Below are 17725 nucleotides of genomic sequence, written 5' to 3'. Positions count from 1 at the left end.
TATAGAATGCTTTAAAGCCTACACCACTAATATAATAAATTCACATAGCTTCCATATGCTAACTTTTAATTGAAGTAGGTGAGTAAAAAGAGGAAATGGATTCCAGAAAAGATTCCAGTTCAAAGTCAACGTGATTTGAGGCTCACCTCCGAAGTCGCCATGGGTCTGATAAAACGCACGGAAGAAATAAAAGCTTCAGCCCGAATCAATGACTCCTGCCCTCATGAAATAGGGAAGTCGAAAGTCAAGCCCATCAAATCGCCCAGCGAGGATGAAGTTCCCGACAGTGTGACAACTGCGAGGAGAGCGTCAGCGCCCACGTTGCCAAAAGTGAAGAAAGCGTTGGACTTTTTTTTTCTTGTTGAAGATTCATGTAAATAGTTACACCATCAATATAATAGACAAGACAAAGATAGACATTTTCTAATTTTTATTCAATAATGGCGCACCCCGCCGCTCGCCCACAGCCAGCTGCGATAGGTGCTGCAACACCTATGACCTGCAAGGCGTGGGGGGGCGGGGGTACACTATGCCGGGCCGTGAATGGTTGTCTGTGTGGCGACATGTTCAGGGTGCACCTCCGCCGCTCGCCCACAGCCAGCGGTGATAGGTGCTGCAACACCTATGACCTGCAAGGCGTGGGGGGCCGGGGTACAGGATGCCGGGCCGTGAATGGTTGTCTGTGTGGCGACGTGTTCAGGGTGCACTCCGCCGCTCGCCCACAGCCAGCGGTGATAGGTGCTGCAACACCTATGACCTGCAAGGCGTGGGGGGCCGGGGTACAGGATGCCGGGCCGTGAATGGTTGTCTGTGTGGCGACATGTTCAGGGTGCACCCCGCCGCTCGCCCACAGCCAGCGGTGATAGGTGCTGCAACACCTATGACCTGCAAGGCGTGGGGGGCCGGGGTACACAATGCCGGGCCGTGAATGGTTGTCTGTGTGGCGACATGTTCAGGGTGCACCCCGCCGCTCGCCCACAGCCAGCGGTGATAGGTGCTGCAACACCTATGACCTGCAAGGCGTGGGGGGCCGGGGTACACGATGCCGGGCCGTGAATGGTTGTCTGTGTGGCGACGTGTTCAGGGTGCACCCCCGCCGCTCGCCCACAGCCAGCGGTGATAGGTGCTGCAACACCTATGACCTGCAAGGCGTGGGGGGCCGGGGTACACGGACCTGATCGTCTCACCGAAAAGACTTGGATGGGTCTTCGGATTTCTTTGACCTCCGAAAGAGGCCACAGAAAGACCTGAAGACCCGAACAAAAGCGTTGCTCTTCTGTGTCTCTGTCTTCTCCAGACATGTCACCAGCATGTCGACGACCAGCGTGTAAATTGGCACTTTCTTCCCCATCAGGATCATGCGGACTGTCCACGTGTCGTCCATCAGTTTGCAGAGCTTCTTATGGACAGCTTTGGCGAGCTCTTTGACCTGTTTCAGGTTCATCTCCAGAGAGACGCTCGACTCCTGCATCCTGGCGACTAACAGACTCGTCATCAGCTCGGTCATTTCCATCATGTCCGTTATGTCAACGTTCGTCCCCTGGAAGATCCTTGAGAAGAGCACTGTGACAATCCAGCGACAGCGCTTCTCCAAGTCTTCAGGCGACGCTGCTGTTTGGACATCACTCCTCTCTTCAGTGGGGAGATCTTCCTCTTCCACAGGCACCAAAGGCACCCCTTCCATGATGGCCGGGGCCTCTGGTGGCTCTGGAAGAATTTCCTTTTTCCTTTCTGTGGGTTCACAGACGACATTTTCCCTTTTAAAATCGGTACTTTCTATGTCTTTGACGACGGCATCGGTAGCATTTTTAATGGAACATTGCACGTCGTCTGGAGGAATAAAATCTCCCACATTCACTGCCGGTACTTCCTTCGCTTTCTTCCTGCGGAGGAATTTGCGGACCTTGGGTGCAAATCTCTGGAGGAGCACCTTGAAGTGCAGCAGTATCCTCAACCAATTGTTCCCGGGATCTTTGAAGACACGCGGCTCACTTGCTTCCGGCGTGTTCGCAGTTTTTACGGGGCTGCTGTGTGACGAAGAGCATAAGCTCTTCATCACCTCGTTGGATAAAAGCCGTGATATTTCATACGGTGTCATGACCTCAACAACCTCTGGAACACCCATTGTAAAGGCAAGGACCGGTGGAATCACGTCTTCCAGCGCTTCCTGGACTTGCTGGTGTGCAACAGCAAAGCCGGTCCCTGACGTTTTTGGTTTCAGGGGAGAACTGGGAATCTTTTCAAGCAGTTCTGGAGCTTTTTCCAGAACTGCTTGACGCACATCATCAGTTACAACTTGAACTAAATCTGTGAACAAATTCCCAAGCTGTGTGTCAGTATTCGGATCAACAGTCCCTGACTGAAGACCCTCCCACTCTTCCTTGGTGAGATTCCCAAGGAATCCTGTGAAAAGCTCACCGAGCTTTAAAGTGGATTGTGTATGGAGGGCCAGAGCCTTGTCCTCGGAGTTCTGTGGTGATGCTTGCATCTCCGTAATTGTCATCGATTTTTGGTAGATACCTGAGAGTGTTCGTGTGTTTGTATATATAGGTTTCCTTCAGATGACTTCAACAGCACATCAAAGTCGAATATCACCATACACATCAAAAGAGGTAACCCTTTGATGTGCCCCCCCCCCCCCGCCACCATCAAAGACAATAGTATGACACGTTACATCAAAGACACAGTAACACTGTAACACAGTAACACTGTAACATTTCATCACAAACATGGTCCCATGAAAATTCTGATATTGATTCCCATTCACAAACAAACAATCTCATTTTTAAATGCTGAAGTCTTAAAATAAAAAAAAATAAAAAAACGAGAACACACTCATTGGGGGGCTTCTTGGTTAATGGAGAATTCAAGGAACTGACGCTCTCGGACTACAACGACAAATATGTTGTCTTTTTCTTCTATCCCTTGGACTTGTGAGTGTCGCATCATTTGTGTTGCGGGAGGCAGAGTGTGTTCTTATTTGAGCTTGTCTGTCTTTGGCAGTACGTTTGTCTGCCCTACTGAGATCATTGCATTCTGATTCGTTCTGTTTAACTACTGTGGTAGAATAAAAGGGTACACATGCATATCGGTTTGATTGATCATGCTGGGATACTGAACAATAAATTGCATGACAGAGAACTGAGAGGGAACCTTTGTTGAGAGGGAGCTACATTAGTCATAGTGTGGTTTGTAAACTTATTCTAGTATGCGTCGATGATGGCTTTGGGTATTTTCTTTTGTATAAAAAAAAAATGTGATCATGCTGTGATTTCAGAATTTTTTTCTTCACAGATCATTCCGGACCCTTCAGGCAAGCTGAAGTATTTTGATAAGCTGAACTGATCTTCATTTTGTCTCGTCCAAGCTTGTGAAATCCACGACTTGCTGAAAAAATAAAGTGTGTTTTCCTAAACGGTGGTTCATACTTTGTCCTTTTAGTATAGAATGCTTTAAAGCCTACACCACTAATATAATAAATTCACATAGCAGCTTCCAAATGCTAACTTTTAATTGGCAGCATCAACAGCAAATTGATAACTAAAATTACAAAATCTCTCTTGTATAGCGCAACGAAACGGCCCAACACTACTCTGAAACCTCCACTAAGACTGAATAGTCCCTCAACAGTTTCCTTCACCCATAAATTAGGTTTCCTTTTATATGCAGCACCTGTATTTAGAACATTTCACTGTGAAGGCTTCCATGTAGAGCTATTCCAGAAGATTTGGACCATCACATTTTAATTACCTGTTTCCAGGTAGTTAAATAGTTACACAGTTACCAGGTAGTTAAATAGTTACACAGTTACCTGTGTATAATGTTCTTGGTTAAATTGCTGTCTTCAAGCTGCTCATAATGATAAACTGAAAAATCAGGGATTCACTCCTTAATTGGGAATAATCCATGACCTTGAAATGATGGATTAGCTCAAACTCACTTAAAACAAAAGAAAATGAAAATAAATCCCTGCGTATAGCCCTTTATTAACGCCTTAACAGTGTATACTTCAACATAATTTTAGAAAAGCCAGTTATATATTTGAAGTGCAGTACTACTAATAATATGAAAGGAGATGTGTTTCATTTTTAAACAAGTACTGATGACAGTCAGCCCTTCCAGAAATATTTTTTGGAACTGAAAAAGCAACGTTACAATTTTTTTTTTTCAACGTTGAAACAACCGCTCCACTGGAAAAATAATTGGTTAATTTTCTGTACAGATTTATCAGGTCTTGTTCATATTTACAACTTAAAGACTTTTACGAACAGTCACCTACTTCAAGATAAGGCAAGTGACAAAGGAAAAAAACATGGTGCAAAGAAATCTGACCTCCACCAAGGGCAATATAAAAGCACCACCACTGGAGCTGCGGTGCCATTCCATGTCACACATTTGTTGAAAACCTTTATGCTGTGTTCTGAATTCACATCCCGGGGTTGATCTCCTGAGGAGCGGATGGAGAAACACATTTTGCTTTTGTTCACATTCAGAGGACTGCTAAGCAAAGGGAAAAAGAGTAAAAAGAGGAAATGGCCGGTTACGGAAAGCTAAACCCAACGACGTATCCGATATCCTGCAACTCATAAAGGTAAGCCAAATGTTTTAGAGCGTCGTCTTCTCGACCATCAGTGGCACGTTTCATTCGTTTAACAGCTGCCCTCTCTCTTTTTCACCTTTTAGGAACTTGCGAAATTTGAAGAGATGGAGGAGAAGGTTATGCTTAGTGAGAAAGGTTTGTTCTGAACAATAGTGCTCAGCAATAAACGTGTTACCAATTTGTAGACATATAACTGGATAGTCAAAAATATTTTTAACTGTTCTTATAAAAGCAATGTCCCCCTTGTAGATCTACTTGAAGATGGCTTTGGAGAACATCCATTCTATCATTGTCTGGTTGCCGAAGTCCCCAAAGATCAGAGCTCAGATGGAAAATGTATCAATAAGAAAACAAATGCTTTTATTTAAGTTGTCGTATATTCAGAATCAGGCCGACCTAGCATAAATCAGACACATAACTTGTGGCCTTCTCCTCTAGACCACACGGTGATCACCTTTGCCATGTATTACTTCACATATGACCCTTGGACTGGAAAGCTTCTCTACCTGGAAGACTTCTTTGTCACGCAGGAGTTTCGTGGTAAGGTTCTTTACAAGTGTTGCCATAAATAATGGTAGTAAAAGTGAATCAGTTATACCTCAAATGCATTTTTCCACAGACAGTCATCCACTAACAGTTTTAATGATACTTTGTACACTTTCATCAGGTCTTGGCATTGGTTCAGAAATCCTGAAGGTCCTGAGTGAGGTACAATCACCAATGTGACTTTTTTTTTTTACAGATTACACTCAATTTCAACTTCATCCAATACTGTATATGTCTTGTGGTTCACATGTGATTTTTTGCTCTTCCTCTTTAAGACTGCAGTGAAGACTCGCTGTAGCAGCATGCACTTCATAGTAGCAGAAAACAACACAAAGTCTATTGAGTTCTACAAGCGAAGAGGAGCATGTGATCTCTCATCTGAGCAGGGCTGGCATCTCTTTGGGATTGAAAAGGAAGGACTGCTAAAGATGATTCCTCAACAAAGTTTACTGTGATTTCAATTGTACCTTTATTTACTGACATTATAGCAAAACAGTCCGTTTTGTTTGCTCGCTGATTTGGCACTGTCTAAGTAAACATTCACTTAAAAATGGACTGTAAAAAAACGAATTAACAATTTCCACTAATTGATTGGAGCATACCATTGATTTATTTGAGACCTGTAAATCTAAACTTATCCAAAAGATTTGAAGATTTGAAAAACATATACACGGATTTGTTTCTAATTACTTTCTACATGTGACACATGTTCATAACACAACCACAATTTGCAGAGGGACTGCTTTGTATTTTATATTTATAATGTTTTTTCTATAGAGTTTAAAATAACTAATAGAAATCAAAGCAGAAAAACAAAAATGTTACACTGTATATGCAATAGGAAGAATCATGCGTTGCAAACATTGTTTTCATAAAATAATATGAGTATTACATACGATAAATGAATTACAAGTACTAATAAAGAAGCATAATGGTTCTTGCCAGTGTTCTAGTATAATTTAAATGAATATAGATCAGATTATTTGTTATAAAGACACATTAGGATGATACTATTTTAGGGTGTTAAATCGAATAATAAACCGGCTGGATTAATGCTGGAAGCTGTCTGCTGCGGGGTTATACAGCTCTTTTTTTTTAACCATCTCATTGTTGCATGAGTCCACTGTTTGGGGATCTGAACCAGCTCCAGCAGCCTTAGGATATAAACTAATGCCGTTTAGACATAGCCCATCTGCGCGTTGGTCATCAGATTATGGCCTGTTTGGTGCTTGTCGGTGTGATTTCCACCACAACCCTTCCGCATTTTCCTGCTGCTCTCAGGCTGTGACGTGTCGTGCTGACGGCGGCCTCGGAGCTGGAGGAGCAGGGGGCTATAGCATGACAAGAACTGGCTTTAGACGTCCTGCTTTGCTTTCAGCAGAGCTCCAGAAACAACCCCTAACCCCTCCTTCTCTGCTCCTCTCCGGCCCGCCCAAATAACACAAAATTCCCGACTGAGTCCTGCCCGAGTCTGGGGGAACCAGGCGGCCTGGGAAGCCAAACAACGGACTGAAGCAATCCCTGCAGCTTAAATCTGGTATGCGAGGTATTTTGTTTCCAGGGCGCGCGTTTGAAGAACTCTGACTGTATTGTGTTTGCTCGTGTGTCTTTGTTTTTAAATGCATGCTATAATTTAATATATTTCTTTATTGTCACTGAGAGGCCGCAAAGGGATGGGCCTTTTCTTCTCGGGCCCAGGCCTCTATAGAGGCCGTAATTGGTAACACGGCCTATCCGGTTAGCTAGCTAGCCTACTTGCTGAAAGGAGCGGGGTTTTGGATTCGTTTAGCGTAATGACGAACATCAGTTCTAATCCTTTACAATAATCAGTATATATGCGTTTTAAAAAAGCGTTATGTTGCTTTCGATGGAAGTACAATCGGCATTTTCTCACGAAAGAGGGGTATTTTGTAGTGTTACAATTAGCATTGTCTAGGCGCTAAGCTAACAAAATGGCGGACGCTAGTGTGACGAAAATTGTAGAAAATACAGGTCTAGCCTCCCTTAGCTTTCTCCTGAGCAGTGTAGACCTAAGACAAATTAACTTTTTTTTTATTGTGTGGTTGCTTCAAACCGCATGTATGTTGTTGCAACCGGCTGTTCTTATATGCGCGCTTCGGCTGTGACAGCGTTGAAGTCCGCGCTAATGCTACTCCAGTGGTCAGTTGAAGACACTACTGTTATCATGTCGTCGGGATTTACGCGGTGTTTAGTCTTCAGTTGGTCAGATCTGCCCTGTAGCTTCTATCTCTGCTGCAGCCATCGGCACATTGATGCAATGTGGTATACTGTGTGCGCACAACAGCTCTGCTCAGTTGTCATCTCTTTCTACCGGGAGTGTGGGGGATGGTACAGCCAGTGTGAATCTAATGGCACCCGGACTGCATCGGTCACTGTTTACATCTCCCATTCATCTGTGTGTCTGACGGGGAGAGCATCTGATCGCACGTTGCCATTTATCTCACCAAGCTGGGGCCAGTTGGCCTGAAATGTTCGTTTGGTTTCCGGATATCAAGCAGTGAGACACCATGGTGATCACGTTCAACTCTCGTTTTCGCAGATAGTTCCAAGTACTGTATATGTATTAATACATATAATGAGAATTCAATAGATTCAAATCATTCCGTTTGCTAGTCGGGTGATATTATTCAGATCAAGTCACCTTCGTTTTGTGTGACACAGGTAAATAGAACTTTTTATCATCAGACATATAATATAAATAATGGCAGGGTGCTAGAGGGGAAATACAACAGTACACTTTTTTTCTTTTTTAACAGTATCCAATATACGGTGCTATAAGCTGGACATTTCCTGATAACTAAAGGACTGAGATGAGATACCCAACCCCACTGGCTGTAGTAGATGTTGAATGTGAAACCTCCAAAAGAAAGAAAGAACTCTTTATTGCCATATATATTACAATCAATGCGCGCACACAAAATGTCATTTACACCCATTTAGCAATCCATACACATATGGATCCTGTGGAGCATAAGGTGAAGACGCCGCCATAGAGCAGATGGTGCATTGCTCAAGGGTAGACTGTCCCTGCTCCAGCCACCAGCTGAGCCACTGCCGCCCCAAAACTAGTTCCCATACTGGGACATATAGACCATATGGGACATGTATATGATCTAACAGCCCACATGTTTATTTTAATACTGTACAACAAAGAATATCAAACTGATTCTACTTTCCCATGGCAAAATTGCACAAGTGAATTCTTGATTCTGTTAGCGTCAACTTAAAGAATTGGATTCTGGCATTTGATGGTCTGCATTATAACTGTATTATAGTCATATTAAAATTTGGTAGATTAATGACCACAAATACACACTCCTACTTGCGGGAAGGATGACTGCAAGTCACTTGGACTTACAACTCTAATAGTGAAACACAATGAAACATTTTCTCAATAGCTGTCAATACACTAAAATAATAATAAAGTGTACTAAGTATTTAATATGGCGTGAGAAATTTAAAGACTTATGTAAATACTGTATGACATAGTACGGATGTAATGACATTTTAAATGACATTGGTAATTTAACTATTACCAATGTTATCATCAACTGTATGATAAATCAAAAATGATCTTGCTAAATAGTATTGTTTGATTTGTTTGCAGCTTTCCAGTAACAGATGCAGTGCGAAGACAATGGATGAGGATGTCACCAGGCTTTCAATACATTCTGAAGAGCCTAAAATAATATTACACGGATCCGGTAATCAGCCTCGAATATATTAATGTGTGTTTTGTTTTCATAGAGTGTGAAATGAATGGTAATGGAGTAATTACTAAAGTGGAACTAATTGATTTGCATAACGTAATGTGTTAGGGCGGTTTAGCTCAAGATCATATTGGTTGCATTCTGTCAGTAAGAAACTAGTACTAATATTTAATTTGCAATCAAAAACATACTTTACAACATTTCTCTTGTCTTCTGCCTGGCTAACTGAGTAATCTCACTTTTTTCTAGATGAGGGTGGTGCCAACGGGCAGGAGTTTGTTGTGGAGCTTCAAGAGACTGTGCTGGTGTCAGAAGGTGAGGGGGAAGGCATGGCGGTTCACAGGTTTGCCCCAGATGACCTGGTCATACAGGATGCTGTTGAGGATGTGGTTTCTGAGTACGTGCACTGCGATGAAGATGAAGACGTTGCTGTAGAAACCTGCGTGATGGCTCTGGAGGGTGAGGAGGAAGGTGTTGCCATGGGAGACATCCCAGAAGATGGACTGGATCCTGAACAGCAAGAGGATGAGCAAGACGGCTGTGGAGATTATCTGATGATATCCCGTAAGTTAAAAGTGTTGATTGCGTTCAGATGTGTCAATGTTCCTGTGGACACCTTGATATAATTTAACTTCGTCTATCTCAAGGCCATCGCAATTATATTTAGAAGAAAGTTTAAACGCATCCACAAAGCATTTGAGAAACAGACTGAACTTCAGTCTTTGGAAAAATCAGTTCAAAATGTGAAATGGTGGAAATGAAGTTATGTTTTAAAGATGGACACATACCTAATCTTGTATTGTAGAACTTAATCTGGATGGGGATCTGCAGCAGAGGATGAGCAGCAATGTTTTAAGATTGTCTTTTGTAACGGGTGCCTGAATAAAGCGTTAACTGCATATAAAGGGCCATTGGCTGCTGGAGATCAAGTGTTGGAGTTCACCGGTAAACTCAGATGTGTTTAGCTGTGGTATTGTTTCCCTTTCCCTTTCACTACTGCTATTACTATTGTACTTTCCCGTCCGGGGTCGTCACAGCAAATCAAATCAACCTTCCCCACTTCACCCTGCCCTTTGTATCGTCCTCCCCAACACCAGCCACTCCCTTTCTCTGCTCCTGTTTTCCTTTTATTTGTAAAAGCAAAATACTGCTGTGCATTTTTGGCGAGAAGCGCAAAACAGGTCTGCAGGGTAACCTGTTGCACAAGTTTTGTTTGTTTTCAGTAAAATAAGATTGGAACATTGAAGGTGTGTGCTGGTCAGTTATTTAAAAAAATCGGGATCGGCAGGTCAGGACTTTTAGTGATCGGTCAGAAAATTGCGTCTCAGAACTGATTCAGAAAAGCTTCAGAAAATAAGCTAAGCATATAAAATAAAATCATCTTTATAGAATCGATAGACATCCGGAAATGGTTAAAACAAACAAAGTGCAGTATATAATTTTCCCTGATTCTGATTTGATTCTGAAATTGATGTTTTCTCAATGCAACACTCGTGTGTACTTCTTAAATGTAAAGTGCTTTGTGTGTCTCCCCCTGCCAGTGGATGAAGCTGGGAAAATGGTGTCTGAGGATGGGACAGAGGTGACAGTGGAGGGGGCTGTGGAGGACCAGGAAGTGGAGAAGGATGAAGATGGGCAGGAAGTGATAAAGGTGTACATCTTCAAGGCTGATTCAGGGGAGGACGACATGGGTAAGTAAAAGTTCTTCTTTTATTTTTACATCGCTTTTTGGAGCAAGAATGTTCTCTTATTCTATCATGGACACTGTTTGCCATCTTTTGGGGAAAAACAGTAAAATGCATTCGTCATGCCAAGGTTTGTTTTTTTAATAATTTGATGAATCCTCTAAAAAAGGGGTTGAGGGTTCATTTTCCCGACAGTTGAAAAATAACGATGACAGACTTCAAAAAATAAACAATACACGGAGTATTTCAAAAATACTGTCATTCTGCAGGAGAATCGGTCGACATCAGCGACGGAGACACGGAAAGTGTCGCGTTAAATGAGTCTTCAGGCCAAACACTCAGAGAGAAGTTGGTTTACATGTCTGTCGGGGATTCTCATCACAATCAAGGAACCCACGGTGAGCCGTTTGGGTCTGACGTGGGGAACGACTGTAACGAAAGTCGACGCTGCTAGTTTTTTTTGGTTTTGAGCATGCTGGGCTCATCTACAGGTGGGCCCAATGTGACTGGTGAGGCTTATATGGGGGTGGTGGTAGGAGGTGAAGAACTGGTAACTCACGGCCGCTCGTATGACAGCGTGTCTCTAAGCAAGGACTTCATGCCTGTGGCCTGGGCAGCTGCGTATGGGCGCACCCCGGTCTATTAAACTGGAAGCCTGTGCTGCATCCACCCCCCATCTCTTAAGAGCCTTATCTGCAGATTTTTTTTCTTTTTTTGTTTTGTCTTGTCAATTGTAATATTTATATTAAAGGAATTTTTCTGGTCTTACAGGTGTGGAGGACAGCGAAGGCTGTGAAAACCGAAATGGTGCGGCCAGTGCGCTGCTGCACATAGATGAATCCGACGGGGTCGATGAAATCAACAGACAACACAACAAGACCAGAAGACGCTCGGAGCCTCGCCAGGTACAGACAGGTAAGAGCGACTTGAGCCATTGACTATTGACGTTGCCTTCATGGACCAGTATTGAGTTAACTTTAATCTTATCGGGCGATAAGAAGAATTCAAATTTGGAGAATGCAGGAAGACGGCACTTGAAAAGCTTTGTATTAGTTGTTTCTGTGGCACAATGCACCTCCTTTTTATGTAAATATTATTTTGTTACCTGAGCCTCTCTTACCATAAACAAACCCTGACTCTCATGCAAAGGTCACACGCAGACAGACTGCATCCCTGAAAGAGAATCAGGAGAAAGCGGAGTTGTGTGTGCTAAGCTAACCTTTTAACAAATCATTACAGATGTACGGCAGTTGCTCGTGTTGCGCTCCTGTAAATGATCCTGGTTATTTATTTGTTCTGTATGTATGCGCTGTTATTCCAGATCATGTTGTCATTTCGGTCTCTCTTGTCCTCATTTTCTCCAGCCATAATCATCGGCCCATATGGCCAGCCCTTGACGGTTTACCCCTGCATGCTCTGTGGGAAAAAGTTCAAATCACGAGGTTTCCTGAAACGTCACACCAAGAATCATCATCAGGATGTCCTGACAAGGAAGAAGTACCAATGCACAGACTGTGACTTCACTACCAATAAGAAAGTCAGTCTCCACAACCACATGGAGGTGCACGCTCTGAGCAGCAAGGCCCCTTTCGAGTGTGAAATGTGTGGCAAGGAGTTCCACCAGCAGGCGGCACTGTTCTCTCACAGACTGCAGCACCACCACCGAGAGCCCAAGAACCAGCCGCCTCCGCCGCCCACCAAGATGCATAAATGCAAGTTCTGTGACTACGAAACTGCTGAGCAAGGACTGCTCAATCGCCACTTGTTGGCTGTTCACAGCAAAAGCTTCCCTCACATCTGTGTGGAATGTGGAAAAGGTTTCCGACACCCGTCGGAGCTGAAGAAGCACATGCGCACGCACACCGGCGAGAAGCCTTACTCCTGCCTCTACTGCGACTACAAGTCGGCTGATTCCTCTAATCTCAAGACACACATTAAGACTAAGCATAGTAAAGAGATGCCATACAAGTGTGAGCGATGTTTCCAGACTTTTGCAGACGAGGAGGAGTTAATGCAGCATGGACTATCTCACGAGGAAAACAAGACCCACCATTGTGCCCACTGTGATCACAAGAGTTCCAACTCCAGCGACTTGAAACGTCACATCATATCCGTTCACACGAAAGACTACCCACACAAATGTGCCATCTGTGGAAAAGGCTTCCATCGACCGTCTGAACTAAAGAAGCATTCTGTGTCCCACCGCACCAAGAAGCTTCATCAGTGCCGGCACTGCAACTACAAAATTGCAGACCCTTTCGTCCTCAGTCGTCATATTTTGTCTGTCCACACAAAAGAGCAACAGGCCTCTCCCGAGAAGAGCGAGGCCAAGAGGACAGAGACACACACTCCTGTTGCGACGCCTAAAAAGTCGGCGCCCAGTGCGCCTAGCGGCTCTGGCCCAGCCGGCAGAGTGAGCGCGGCCAGCTTAGCCAGCAGCGTGACTGTCGTCATTGGCAAAGGACAAAAAGAGAGGCGAATTTACCAATGCCAGTACTGTGACTATAGCACTGGAGACGCTTCAGGTTTCAAGCGGCACGTGATTTCCATCCACACAAAAGACTACCCGCATCGCTGCGAGATTTGTTCGAAAGGCTTCAGACGACCTTCGGAGAAGAACCAGCATATCATGCGCCACCACAAGGACGCGGTGCAGGCAGAGTGACTCTGACCGAGCCAAATTCTGTGCCTCAACAGGACAATGAAGAAGCAGCAGCATCCCAATCACTGCTCCCTGAGCACAGCACCGGTCACGCCGAAATAATCCTAACCATTTGGTCTTTTTTTTTTTTTTTTTTTATCCTTCGTCACGTTTGTTTAGAAATGTATAGACGTGTACATAACGTTAATGCCTTTGTCAGAGCTAGCAACAGAACCTCTTTGTAGACTTGCACTTTAAACTGCATGTCCCTTCCTGGTGACAGTGTGCATGACAGATAGTGCAGATGGCTCTTTGTACATGTTTTTATTTTGCAGGCAGCGATCAGTTGCCACAATGGCCCTAATTATCTATCTTAAAACTCAATTGTAATTTCCAAAAAAAGCTTACATTATTTTAAATGTACTTAACTGAATGAACAGCCTATTCCCAGTAGCACTTGCAATGCTGTGTGAGTGTGAGTGCGAGTGTGTGTGTGTGTGAGCGTACATGTATGACTGACAAAAGCAACTGTCGCGCTTCCTGGTGCTCTGACCTCACCACTCTGTTAAATGGTGAACTTTTGTTGTGTTAACACGAAACACAAGGCTGGCTGCGTCTTTCCCACAAGGCAGTGAATTAAGCTTCCCAAGCAGCTATGTCTCCATGACATCAATACACCGTAAGCTCGTTTGGCCTACACCTGTCCAGTATTCACGTTCCAAATCAGTAGGTGTGCTGCAAATTTGTTCCAGATCAGCACACAAAGCAGCAGAGATGAAATCCTGACCAACTGCTTTTAAGCTTGCTATGCCAACGAGGAGGTGAAATGCGACATATATATATATATATATATATATATAAAAAAGCCAATTTGTGAGGAGGATGAATTATTTGGACATGTGGTTTGTTTTTCTATGAGCAAATTTGTTAAATTAATTGACATTAAATCTTAGAACCGGCCCGACCTGTTGGCGTCCGTGTGACTCCGATAGGCTGAGTTTAAAGATCAGTATCCTGGCGAGACTGTCTGCTCTACATTGGAATCGCACAGTCCATCTGGAGGCTACTGTTGTAAATCCATGGATTGAGCGTTGTGTTTTTCTCACACACTGATGTACTTTTACCAGTAGAAGGGGAAACTTGTCTCTTTAGAATGCTACTCCAGGAGACAGGTTCTGGTGGTGTACTTGTACTTTGGCTTTTTACACTTTTCGTTATCACCAGTGATTACTTCTGTTTTTTTAATATTTATTTCATTTATAAGTTGTTGTATAGTTAAGTGTAAGTAGACTTCTATGGGACGTAAATTATTGTTTTGTATACAACCTGTACAAAGCGTGTAGATGTAAACACTTGATAAAAAAAAGGAAATCTGAACTGTGTCGTTATGGATGTACCTCAACGTATTTGTTAAAAAAAAAAAACTAATAAAAACGAAGCATTTTACTTGTGTGAAACAGCATTGATGGAATGTTAGCTTTACACAGTGGAGGTTAAATACCGGTGCTCGAAAAAAGTTCCTTTTCACATTTGTGGATCGTTCATTATCTCTGAAAGGAGTTTTGTCTGTTGGAACAGGATTACGTAAAAACTATTTCCATGAAACTTTGTCTGAGGATCTGTCTATGGCGAGAAGAGACCCCTTTAGAATTTACACGCAGATCAAGAATACCCCCCCACCCCCCACCTTTAACAGAGAATAATTTATACATGTTGATGTGAAAAACATGACAAATTCATAATGACCTCTTATATGAGGAAAAATTACAGGGAACCTTGAAGAACACGTATTTTCTAATCCCAGTCCAATGTGCCAGATGTGAGCATCTGAAGCCCTCTGTGCATGAGGAGGTATTGTGTCCAGCATTCAATTTCGGCATTGATGGACATTTTTGTAAGCATTTTAAAATGCAACTTTCATAGAAAGTTGTGAGACCTAATTAGAAGCAGACTTTAATGTCTCAAAAACCTTTAAAGTGGATCTTTAATGGCTTTGTTTCGCTTACCACTTAAGATAGATAAATTAAATGGTGAAAGGAGCCGCCCTGAAAGAGCAGAGGGAATGCATCCCTTTTTTATTCTCCACATTTTATTGCGTCAACATTTGCAACCAACGACAAGATCTTCAGACAGCATCATTTGACATGATGACTGGAGATTTAGGCAGCTGGGCACTCCGCTGGTGAAGGGGAAAGCAATGAGATTAAAGAGCAGCCTTATTTTTACAGGAAATGTTTTTGTTTTTTTTATCTTCAGTGATAGAAAACTTACCATTTTTGGGAAGAAAAGCAATGTTTTCAGGCAGGATGCCAGCCTTCAAGGAGAACTGCCTGAACTTCTCCAGCAAATCAGGACTCAGGTCGGTGCCGCGACCTGCCAAAACACGGCATTAGTCTGCTGCACTACGGCTGACCGGCTCCGATCAACACATTCCTAGGGCGGCGTGAGAAATGGGCAGATGACGACTTTACCGTAGAGTTTGTTAACAACGGTGGGGACGTCTCCGTTAGCCGTAAAGATGTGAACCAGGGCGTACTCGTCGTACTTCACATCCGCCACCACCATGTTGTTTTCATTGCCCAGGCCTGACGGAGAGAGGAAGACAGAACAGGTCGTGCGACAGCGGGGATAACAAATGGTTTGTGCAGAATGTGTGTGTCTGTGCGTGCTCACGTCGACTCGTGTACGAGAACTTTCCAGCCACGTCGGTCCTTTTGGCCATGTTGTTGAGTCTCCAACAAGAGCCGTCAGACCTGCAAGGAGAAGCCATTGAGACGCGTTGCAGCCCACCACTGGTTTTAAATCTCCTCTTTCGCCACCTGCTCCGTCACTCACTTCAGGCTGCTGTAGGCGACTTCCAGGTCCCCTTCTGCAGTTGGGGTCAACATGGTAATGCCCATCCTCATATTGGCTTTGTGGGAAACGAACCACTGGGCATTACTGGCAAATCCAATCAGGTGCCACTTCCCTGCCATCTTTGGAAACATGTAAACAGCAGGAGTAAAATAAAAGCACTATGCATACCCTAACAAGGTGTAGGGAACTTGCAGCACTGATGGCATGTTAGCTTTACACAGTGGACTTTAAATACTTGGGGAAAAAAGTACATTTTCACATTTGTGGATTGTTCATGATGAGAAAAATATGACAAATTCGTCATGTATTACAGTTTGTTGTGGATCTAAATAAAAATGTGGATCCACCAGATTTAATTGATTGCTGTTAAAAAAAAAAATGGCAACCGTAAATCAGGTTTACAGGGCTTTGACCTCAACTGAAAGCAGACTGCTGGACCCTGGGGGAGGTATGCGAGCAAGTGGCTGCTAGTTTGTAATGTGGCCCTCCAAAAGATTCTGGCTCTAAATTGTCCACTGACGCTCAAAAATGTGATGGTGGATTCCTCTCAATTTCCCCCCCTAAATTCAGGATTCTCCTTGCAAATGCCAATGCAGATATAGGAATCTGATTTATGAGCACAGCTGTTTAAATATATTTTCTAAAATGTGTAGGGAATAAAACATCACACTAAAATCCTTGCATTTTCTGATTTAGCCATGCATCTCATCAGACATCATAATCCCCACCTCCCTGCATTCTGAAACTAAAATCAGCAACACATAACTGTCTGTCGTTCTCCCTGTTGTGTGTCTTACCGCCTCTAAATTGAAGTCTGCCTGGGGTAGGACATCAGAAGAAAGCACCAAGGAGCAGAGCACAGCTCCCAAAACCATCGGCAGTAAAGTCATAGCTACTGCTCCAGTCGTAGAAAAATGCAGATGAAGGTCTGGTGGTCTGCTGCCCGGCTTCTGCCTGACCAACCCTTTATATAGTGGAGAGCAGGATTACACACATACACACACATTCGGGAGCTGGGATTGGTTCAAACACATGAAGCTTCAGACAAATGGGCAGTTTCACAGCAACAAGAGAAACTTAGAATCCTGCCAGGAACAGTTCGATCAATCAGCTGTGTGAGAGCTGAATGCTTGACAGGGGACAGAAAGCAAGGGGGAACATGTCTGGAATCAACAACCTGAATAACAACCCATATGTCCTGTGGCATACCAGTAGCAAGAGTTTACATAGCAACATGTTTGATAGTGTAGGTCCATGCTTCAGCCTCCAGGTCAGGAGTTTAAACTGCGAAAACACAGTGGTAAACCAGACAATGGCTGCCTTCCAGGGCTTTCGATCGCAGAAGCCCACAGAATGAAAATCATCCATCAGCAGTTGCAATGATAAAACACAGCAACAATAAAAAGGCTGTTGCTGATTGGATCGCTAACGCGTGCATCAACGTTTGGTGAACTGAAATGCTTCTCTGGGAAACTGTAGTCTCTTTCATGGGTTAGAAATCTAGAAATAACGATCCGTCCTCATCTGTCTTCAAAATGACACAGATTACATTACAGGTGGGTGAAAAGGACAGAGAGAAAAGAAAAAATATATACACAAAGTATTAAGTGAGTGAAACATGTCTCTTAAATCTCTTATTTTAACAGTATTGTTAATAATTCCTGCT

The 17725-nt window shown here is 43.5% G+C and overlaps 3 protein-coding genes across 3 annotated transcripts; 2 read left to right on the top strand and 1 right to left on the bottom strand.

Annotated features, from left to right (window-relative positions):
- Nucleotides 1–159: 159 nt before the first annotated feature.
- Nucleotides 160–5601, top strand: LOC137900277 (uncharacterized). Its single transcript, XM_068744341.1, has 11 exons — nucleotides 160–341; nucleotides 701–779; nucleotides 1298–1438; nucleotides 1548–1602; nucleotides 4506–4591; nucleotides 4684–4735; nucleotides 4850–4936; nucleotides 5039–5140; nucleotides 5268–5308; nucleotides 5343–5387; nucleotides 5422–5601. Exons 1-11 carry the CDS (start codon nucleotides 160–162, stop codon nucleotides 5599–5601), a joined length of 1050 nt encoding a protein of 349 aa, XP_068600442.1.
- A 3203-nt stretch (nucleotides 5602–8804) lies between these two features.
- Nucleotides 8805–14693, top strand: LOC137900105 (zinc finger Y-chromosomal protein 1). Its single transcript, XM_068744162.1, has 7 exons — nucleotides 8805–8871; nucleotides 9127–9441; nucleotides 10419–10568; nucleotides 10832–10960; nucleotides 11054–11191; nucleotides 11334–11477; nucleotides 11927–14693. The coding sequence occupies exons 1-7, from the start codon at nucleotides 8805–8807 to the stop codon at nucleotides 13225–13227; spliced, it is 2244 nt and encodes a 747-aa protein (XP_068600263.1). The 3' UTR covers nucleotides 13228–14693.
- A 588-nt stretch (nucleotides 14694–15281) lies between these two features.
- zgc:153704 (Lipocalin-like) lies at nucleotides 15282–16949 on the bottom strand. Its single transcript, XM_068744493.1, has 6 exons — nucleotides 16857–16949; nucleotides 16039–16178; nucleotides 15877–15956; nucleotides 15675–15788; nucleotides 15475–15576; nucleotides 15282–15382 (listed from the first exon to the last, which is right to left on the bottom strand). Exons 1-6 carry the CDS (start codon nucleotides 16947–16949, stop codon nucleotides 15363–15365), a joined length of 549 nt encoding a protein of 182 aa, XP_068600594.1. The 3' UTR covers nucleotides 15282–15362.
- Nucleotides 16950–17725: the final 776 nt, after the last annotated feature.

This window comes from Brachionichthys hirsutus, chromosome 10 (genome assembly GCF_040956055.1).
Source record: "Brachionichthys hirsutus isolate HB-005 chromosome 10, CSIRO-AGI_Bhir_v1, whole genome shotgun sequence".
In the NCBI taxonomy this organism is placed as follows: Eukaryota; Metazoa; Chordata; class Actinopteri; order Lophiiformes; family Brachionichthyidae; genus Brachionichthys; species Brachionichthys hirsutus.
The sequence above is the reverse complement of the archived record's forward strand: the minus strand, read 5'-3'. Positions and strand labels throughout refer to the sequence as shown.

What these genes read in the sequence shown, in the direction of transcription:
- LOC137900105 (XM_068744162.1), top strand. Translation starts at nt 8,805, where the DNA reads ATGGATGAGGATGTCACCAGGCTTTCAATACATTCTGAAGAGCCTAAA. An exon ending in TCACAATCAAGGAACCCACG is followed by an intron (nt 10,961 to 11,053) that starts GTGAGCCGTTTG and finishes GCTCATCTACAG; the next exon opens with GTGGGCCCAATGTGACTGGT. An exon ending in CTGGGCAGCTGCGTATGGGC is followed by an intron (nt 11,192 to 11,333) that starts GCACCCCGGTCT and finishes CTGGTCTTACAG; the next exon opens with GTGTGGAGGACAGCGAAGGC.
- LOC137900277 (XM_068744341.1), top strand. Translation starts at nt 160, where the DNA reads ATGGGTCTGATAAAACGCACGGAAGAAATAAAAGCTTCAGCCCGAATC. An exon ending in TTGCCAAAAGTGAAGAAAGC is followed by an intron (nt 342 to 700) that starts GTTGGACTTTTT and finishes CGACGTGTTCAG; the next exon opens with GGTGCACTCCGCCGCTCGCC. An exon ending in GCAAGGCGTGGGGGGCCGGG is followed by an intron (nt 780 to 1,297) that starts GTACAGGATGCC and finishes TGTCTTCTCCAG; the next exon opens with ACATGTCACCAGCATGTCGA.
- zgc:153704 (XM_068744493.1), bottom strand. Translation starts at nt 16,949, where the DNA reads ATGACTTTACTGCCGATGGTTTTGGGAGCTGTGCTCTGCTCCTTGGTG. An exon ending in CGTTGTTAACAAACTCTACG is followed by an intron (nt 15,577 to 15,674) that starts GTAAAGTCGTCA and finishes GTGTTTTGGCAG; the next exon opens with GTCGCGGCACCGACCTGAGT. An exon ending in TGCTTTTCTTCCCAAAAATG is followed by an intron (nt 15,383 to 15,474) that starts GTAAGTTTTCTA and finishes CCCCTTCACCAG; the next exon opens with CGGAGTGCCCAGCTGCCTAA.